Source organism: Lycium ferocissimum, chromosome 4 (genome assembly GCF_029784015.1).
Source record: "Lycium ferocissimum isolate CSIRO_LF1 chromosome 4, AGI_CSIRO_Lferr_CH_V1, whole genome shotgun sequence".
Classification (NCBI taxonomy): domain Eukaryota; kingdom Viridiplantae; phylum Streptophyta; class Magnoliopsida; order Solanales; family Solanaceae; genus Lycium; species Lycium ferocissimum.
Window position 1 is genome coordinate 41,461,908 of NC_081345.1, and position 7,999 is coordinate 41,469,906.

At 36.5% G+C, this 7,999-nt stretch overlaps 1 protein-coding gene across 2 annotated transcripts; it reads left to right on the forward strand.

Moving 5' to 3' along the window:
* The first annotated feature begins 666 nt into the window (after positions 1-666).
* On the forward strand, positions 667-5,115 carry LOC132052994 (mediator of RNA polymerase II transcription subunit 19a-like). Of its 2 annotated transcripts, XM_059444757.1 has the most exons (7): positions 667-772; positions 814-906; positions 1,647-1,713; positions 2,900-3,189; positions 3,379-3,603; positions 4,284-4,340; positions 4,535-5,115. In XM_059444757.1, the coding sequence occupies exons 3-7, from the start codon at positions 1,683-1,685 to the stop codon at positions 4,583-4,585; spliced, it is 654 nt and encodes a 217-aa protein (XP_059300740.1). In that variant the 5' UTR covers positions 667-772; positions 814-906; positions 1,647-1,682; the 3' UTR covers positions 4,586-5,115. The 2 variants fall into 2 exon arrangements, with proteins under 2 accessions (XP_059300740.1, XP_059300742.1); XM_059444759.1 differs by having other exon boundaries at positions 761-906.
* Positions 5,116-7,999: the final 2,884 nt, after the last annotated feature.

Genomic DNA, 7,999 nt, shown 5'->3' on the forward strand with positions numbered 1-7,999 from the left:
TATTTTTAGGATACGACCCTTTCTGAATCTTGCGTGATTATGAGATATACCTACGTAACATTTTTAGGATGCGATCGTTTATAAATCTTACGTGATTGTGAGATATACCTACGTAACATTTTCAGGACGCAGTCCTTTCCGAATCTTGCGTGATTATAAGACACTTCGTGCATCGAATGAACCTTTTTCACGAAAAGTCTTGAAACAAAGATAAAAGTTATTTTAGTGTGACCTATAATTCACGTGTTGAAGCTGAACTTTTTTATATTGGTTTTATTGCTAGCATTACAAATGTGCTATTTTGACATAAATACTAGACATTTACGCTGACAGTTTATAAATTATATTTCATAAATGCGATTCATAAATTTAATTTCTAAAATGCATTAAGTTAACGTCCACCTCCCTTATCTCAATTCACTTAAAAAAACATATAAATCACACATCACATGTGTTTTCCTTGTATATTTTGAAATTTTTATAAAAAATCTGAATTTTCAGCCAAAATTGCAAGTTTTGGGGGGAAAAGAGAAATTTTCCGTCTTTATTGTGCCAAGTAGATGAAATGACAAAAAACTCCTCTATAAACCATGTCAGCCAGGGACAATTAACGTCAACATGACACAAATAAGAAGCACAGTCACGTCATCGCCGATAAAATAACAATAAAATAATACGATGTCCCAATAATAATACGCATCAATTGGTGCCTTTTTCTTCTGTTCCGACCCAATCCGCGAAATTGCAAAATTAGGGTTCCGTCAGCCTTACGGTTAATTTTCAAACCCTAAGCCCTAAATTTATTATTTACAGTTGATAATTGATTATTGCTTCAATTGGAGAGAAGAAGAGTTTCGTGCTTCGTGGAGCCTAATTTACTTATTGGATATCCTTCCGTGTGATTGAGTAAGCTTGATTACATAGTTGGGAATTTTAATTCTCTATTACTGATGTACACTTTATTTTTTGATGTAAAGATGTTACATTGATCCACGGATGTGTGAGATAATGATAATTTGGAAAGCATAACTGTAGTTATGTGGTAACTGGAGTTAGTTGCTTAAAGTGGTAATTGGGGTTCAAATACCTGTTTATTGACGGTTATAATGTTATATTAGTACTATTTTCTCGCTATAGTGGTGGTGGTTGCTGTTAATTTGTTTTTCTCTATTTCAAGTTGAGTTATGGGTTTTGGTCCTTTTTTAGTTTTATTGTTCAGTCTTGTCAAGGATCAAAATGTTTGTTTGAGTTGCATTTGTGAAGTAACTGCTTGAAAAAACTAATCTTTAGGCTGATCATACACTCTTTATCGGGAGACATTGGACTTACCGCAGTAGATAACATTGGACGTCGTTATACACAATTTCTTGGGGCACTGTGCACTTTAGCACTCTAAATAACATTAGATGCCATTATACAATAGTGGCCAGTGCCAAATCCATGGCATTAAGGCCACATTTATTTGAAAATGATACTGGCAAGGTTATGAGCTCTATTAATACTTTCATTTTCACTATGGTTGTATTGAGGTTACATTCTGCAGTTTTCTCCAATGCCAGTTTGTTTGAATTCTAGTCATACGAGTAGATTGACCTTTGATGCACTAGAAATTTCTGGAATTTTTCTTACCTACCGATAATTCCCAGGAAATAATGCTCTACTCATTTACTGGGCGCTAATTGATGGATCCAGATATCAAGAATTTTGGAAGAGGTGAGACTTTTACGGTGTTTACCTTTTCCCTCAAAAAATAAAAATAGGAACTTACAGTATCCTTGCTTGTTACTTATATTGGCTACTGCAGACCATTGACCTTTCACGTCTCTTTATTGCATGCCTAGGTTTAGATTTAAGGTGAATGTATTCATTGACTGATATTCTTTCTCTGACTCGTGTTGGCGGATTTACTTGCTGCTGAAACTTTGGTTAACAGTCTACTGCTCTTACTGTCTGGAAGTAAAGTTATTGTTTTACTGCCAACTCATTTATGCTGACTTCTTCTGCTTACAATGATGCAATTGCTTTCATCCATTTTGTGATACAAGGCTGTGCTGCTTCTGAATCTTTATGATCTACATGTGGTTGTTTTTTGGAGAAATAGTTTTGCAAAAGAGCTTTCCAGTCCACATAGCGATATGGGCCTTAGGCGTTTTCATGCAGATTTGGATGGTATCAGCTGTTAGTGTAATGCTCTAGGAATCTGACCTTGGGGGCAAAATTTCTGACTATATTGATCAAAGTCTTGACAAGGAGCCCGTTTGGATTGGCTTATAAGTTACTGAAAACAGATTATAAGCTGTTTTCAGCTTTTTTGAGTGTTTGGTTGGCCAGCTTAAAGCCATTTTGTGCTTAAAATAAGCTCAAAAAAATAATTTGGCCCGTTTGGCTTAGCTTATATAAAGCAGCTTTCAGCTAAGCTGAAAGCTGCTTTTTTTAAGCCCATCCAAACAGGCTCAAGGTCTTTGGTAGTTTGTTCAAATTTGAGGTTACTTTAGAAATTGATGGAATGTGGAAGAGTTTATAGCTAAGCTTCTGCAAAACCAAAAAAAGAAAAAGAGAAACACTCAACATTAATTGAGTTTTTTTGTATTCAAGGTGTCAAATGAATATATTCTAGATACCAGAGGAATTTATAGTATTGCCCATGGAGTGTTATGGCAGGCTTACAATTTTATTACCAACAGACTGCAGATTGCATCTTGTGGTCTTTTGCCATGTTATGTTGCATGTTCCTTAACATATAGTTGGTTCCTAAAATTCCTTAGATCAACCCCTTTGATACTCTGTTGAAATCTAAAGAAACTGTCAAATTTTGTTCTTCTCTTTAGAACGTGTTCATGTTAAATAAAGATATCTATAGTTTATAACTGTTGTTGATTTGGTCCAAATATATTGTTAGGGCCACGAGAACTCACAGGTGCTCGCGATCTTATTAGTCACTTCAAGTTGTTGCCTCATTACGAGTTCTTTGGTAAGAAGTCACTTCCGTTATCAATTTCCGATACACATTATCTTCACAATGTGGCTGGAGACACAGCAATTAGGAAAGGGGAGGAGATGCAGTTGGATCAGCTCACACAGGATGCTTCCTTTTCAAGAGAGACTAGTTCATGCATCCGGCCCTTTGACTTAGATGTCCTTAGAGAAGCCTTCCAACTACGTGAAACGGCTCCTGTCGATTTGTCTCCGGTAAGATATCTGCTTTTGAATTATTTAACTCCATTTATTCAGCTTCTTTTAAGCAACCCTCTTATTCCTTTATGATTTCTGAAGTTGGAGCTTTTGATTTGGGTTTCCTCGAATTTTGCGCCGAGATGTAAAATTGTCTTGCCTGTTATATTAGTTGCTGATCAGTAGGTCTTTCATGGTGTTTGATAGTCTGACAAAGGCATCCCCACTATAGCTGGAAAATCTAAAAATGAGATGAAAGACAAGGAGAAGAAGCACAAAAAGCACAAGGATAAAGACAAGGAGAAGGACAAAGAGCATAAGAAGCATAAACATCGTCATAAAGATAGGAGTAAAGACAAGGACAAAGAGAAAAAGAAAGATAAAAGTGGCCGCCATGATCCTGGTGCCGAGCATTCAAGGAAACACGAGAAGGTTTGCTTCCCTCTAAGCTCTAATGATTTTGTTTCAAAAATGATGATTCTCATGGAATGCTGTTACTGTGAACATTGTCTTAGTTTCATTCTCTTAACTGAATAGAATCTTTTAAACCGGATGATATTAGAAATTTTGCAATAGGTGCCAGTACCATCGTGCTGACTGTTGTCGCCCTTGCTTTCCTGAACTTTTACTTGATAATTCAATCCATTTGTGTACATTATCCTTTTCGGTTGTAAGGAACGATCAAGTAGATAAAAAAGGTTCAGCTTTCTAGGATCGGACTCAAGGTCCTTGAAATGAACTGCCACTTGACTTTTTTAGTTATTGAATCAGCTAGTTGGTGTAGTTTAGTCTTACATATCTTTTACATTAGTACAGTCTGATCCATTCCTTTACTGTAAGAATAACCTCATGTTCGCATTTTGTGCAATTTACTTAATGAGATTGACTTTGTAGTTTTTATCTTGTGGATTTTGTTCTTCCTTTTTTTGTTTTGTTTTAAGTTCTTGACCTGGTGGTGCTTGGCTATTAAGGTGTGTTGTCAAAAATCACCCTTGCTGACTTCAAGTCTGACTCACAACATCAGGAGTTGGGCAATCAAAAAGTGCACAGTATTAATAGGGATAAAAGAATTCATTGATTTTGATCTTTGTTTGTTTTCAAAACGATTTCAGAAAAGGAAGCATGACGAGGAGGATCTTAACAGTGTTCACAACCACAAGAAAAGCAAGGTAAACTAAAAGATACTTGGATTTTTATTATTTTTTCTTACTATTTGGGACCTTGTTTATTGATAAAAAAGTATATGGGCATACCTTATTTCTGTGATATAAACTCATTGCATGGGTTAGTCTGATCCCTACACTTGAACATGCATTGACCTTTTACTAATAGTGCTGTCATCTTACCTGCTGAAATGTTGCAGCACAAGAGCTCAAAGATTGATGAGACTGGTGCAATAAAGGTAGCCGGCTGAAATGTGCATGTGGTTCTATAATTGATATTGTCCTCAGATTTTGCAATTGAGAACTTGGAGGGTTCCTTTACTTACAATTGTGAAATATCAGAAGTTCATGCCCTGATATATCCCATTAATTGAGGAACTTTATGGCATGCACTGTTGTTGCCATCTTTATCTTTATTTGAGTGAGACTGTCCCTTGGAAGTCATGGCTGGCCAGATGCGTCGAACATTTTTGCGCATTCATGAGTGCAGTCTGGCGTTTTTGATTTATATAATTCAATTTTTTTTTTCCTTTTCTGAAATAACCACCTTGGAAAAAGTAGGCATGCATCTAGCCTGGTTTCGACAGTGATAAAGTAGCAGTATCTGCATGGCTGACAAACATTTTCCTGCATGTTTTGGAAATCAAATCAATTTGTCTCCTCATGGAAGTCAGGTGGAACTATCTTATACTCCTCCATTCATTTTATCTCTTGTTTAAGATTTTGGCACAACCATTGAGAAAAACATTTGATAATTAATCATAAGGGTTATTTGACTAAATTACCTATATCTCTTTCTCAAATGGTTAATTAACTTCTATATCTGCCTTCTTGGGGTATTAAGGGTGGAATTGGAAAAAGAATAACATTGTTCTTGGTTTCCTAAAGCGACAAATATATTGGAACAATTTTTTTTTTTTTTTGGCTAAAGTGACGAATAAAAAGCATCGAACGGAGTGGTAAAAGTAAGTGTACAATTTTCTTTTCATAGATCGATATCTCGTTAAATCGATAGTCACAAAGAAAATATACCCCAAAAGTGGGTTCAACGTTCACAAAACAAAGTACAAGAAAGCCTATCTTGGAGTTTTTAAACATTCATGAAGAAGTTTGCGGATAGAGATTCATCTTCATCCAGCAAAGAGATGGAGGAAAATGTGGTATTGGTGCATGGCTGCAGCCTCAAACTCGTCATGATAAGTTGACTTTGTCTATGCGGTCCTGAATGTGCTGGAGATATGAGGTGAAACTGGCCAAGGCTAGTTGGAAAAGGACGCAAGTTTCTAAACCACACTGGAGTGCTGCTTACATCCAATAAAGAAAAGCAATAGAAGTAATCAAATGGTATGCCAAACTCCAAGGTATTTTGTATCTTCTTTTTATTTGTTATTATTTTGGCACATTGGAATTAAATAATACATTATCATGTCCTTCATTTGGGATGATTTTTTGTATACAGTCAACATATGTATGTGTGTGCATATTGTTAAAGATTTTCAGTTATTTTGTTGTTGAAAATTGATCTGCTGACCGAGCTGTCATTAAGCAAGTAAATGAACTGCACCAACTGACCAAGGATCTCTTTTTTACAACTAAGTATCTCATTGAAGGAGGATCTTCTCCAACTTAGATGATGAATATGAGTTGGAAATATGGCTACTTTAAAATGGATTTATGTGCAAGTCTCATACACAGACTGGAAGTTGTAACAAGTCCCCACGCCCCTGATTTTTCAGAAACTTTGTTGGTGGAAAAATATACTGAATAGCTAGTGGATTTATAAGAAAGAGAACTTGTAAGGTTGTGTTTATGTGAGAAAGGCTTAAAAAGGACATGTTTGAAGAGTATTCAATATCTGAATTTAGAACGACTTGCATTGGATGAAAGATAGAACTTTTATTCAAGATAGGCGTCCTGTTCAATCACTGCACCATTCTGAGTTTCAGCTTAAACCGATTTCTACAATGTCATCTGTTTGCGTGCAACTAATGATTTTAGATTTTATTTCGTTCATGACATATGCTGCTTAACGCTGAACACATGTTTGCTTCGTTTGGAAGTGCACGATTAGAAATTGAAAAGATATTAGGTTTCTATATTAGGACATCAAGTGATTTGATCCCCACAAAGGTAGGGGTAAGGTCTGCGTACATGCTACCCTCCCCAGACCCCACTTGTGGGATTACTTTGGGCATGTTGTTGTTGTCAAGTGCTTCGATATTTTTTGTGTTGTGGATCAAAGGTCCCTGTGGGCTGATGTTCTTCACAAGGTAACTTCCCAATACCAAATTTGGAGTGAAATGAAATGAAACATTGGTACTATGTGGAAATGAAACATTACAGGCAAGGAAATTGAAGTAATAAAAATGGGTAGTGTCAATAATCTCTTTTATTGGGATTTCTGTTATTTCCCTCTTTTTTGTCATATATGATCTTCCAAGTTTATTTGATGTAGTGTTCTTGATATCTACTTGGTGCTTTTAACCAAGAGCAGAGGTGCTCCTCATTGTGCTTTCTATGTTGCATAATATTTCTTGTCATTTTGCATGCAGAATAGCCTCTGGATGGATTTAGTTATGACCCTTCTTTGGCAGAAGCAATTCTTTCTTGTAAAGAACTTATTTGGGTACTCAGGGTTGGTCGATAACCCACGACGGAAGGAATATATTGGACTAGACTCCTTATGTAGATGTAGTGGATAAGCTCTATGTGTTGGGATAGGCGTTCGGATTGGAACAACTATTTTAAGAGTGTGCTGAATCCAACCATTGCACGTTGCCCCTTTGGCTAAACCACCACTTCAGGCAAACCCTTTTGCCTGGCTCGCACTTACTCAAGTTGAGTTTTGCACATGTCCTCTTGTTTAGTTGCTGTGTATGATTCAATGTTTCCCTCTTTTGAGGGCTCTAATCTCAAGGCCCAGACTTAACCATTTTGAGCTCTGGGTAATAAGATCAGAAGATCGACTCAAACACATTAAGCATCTGCAGAGAAAGGGGTGTTGTAAGGATGTGGCTATGAGCCCGTTTGGATTGGCTTATAAGTTGCTTATAAGCTGTTTTTAGCTTTTTTGAGTGTTTGGCTGGCCAGTTTAAAGTCATTTTGTGCTTAAAATAAGCCCAAAAAAATAATTGGGCCTATTTGGCTTAGCATACCTAAAGCAGCTTATAAGCTGAAAACAGCTTATGAGCCCAAAAAAATAAGTTGGCCTACCCCAACTTATTTTTTTTTGACTTATAAGCTGTTTCCAACTTAGCTTTTTTTAAGCCCATCCAAACAGGCTCTATATGTATTACGTGACGACTTCTGATTGTCACGAATCAATTTTCTTCTTGTATATATTAGTATAGAATGAGAACAAGTAACTCTTTCCTTGATGAAATCAAGGTTAATGTTTAGTTTATTTTGGCCAACTTTATCGGCATTGGGACTTCACTGAGTTAATTGTTAAATATTCCAAGTGTACAAGTTGTGACTTTGGTTCGAAGCCTGGACTAAAATGCAGCCCTGCCGCATTGTATGATAAGTTTGACTTGGTCTTAACTTCAGGCACTCGCTATCAGCTTGACTATTGGCCAATTAGGTTGCAGTTTCATTGAGGCCATATTTTTGGGGTGAAATCTAAATCCACGGCCATGCGAGCTTGTTTTGCTACTCAAACTGTA

Coding starts and splice junctions, on each gene's coding strand:
- LOC132052994 (XM_059444757.1), top strand. CDS start 1,683: ATGGATCCAGATATCAAGAATTTTGGAAGAG. Junction 3,604..4,283: donor ATTCAAGGAAACACGAGAAG/GTTTGCTTCCCT, acceptor AAACGATTTCAG/AAAAGGAAGCATGACGAGGA. Junction 4,341..4,534: donor ACAACCACAAGAAAAGCAAG/GTAAACTAAAAG, acceptor GAAATGTTGCAG/CACAAGAGCTCAAAGATTGA.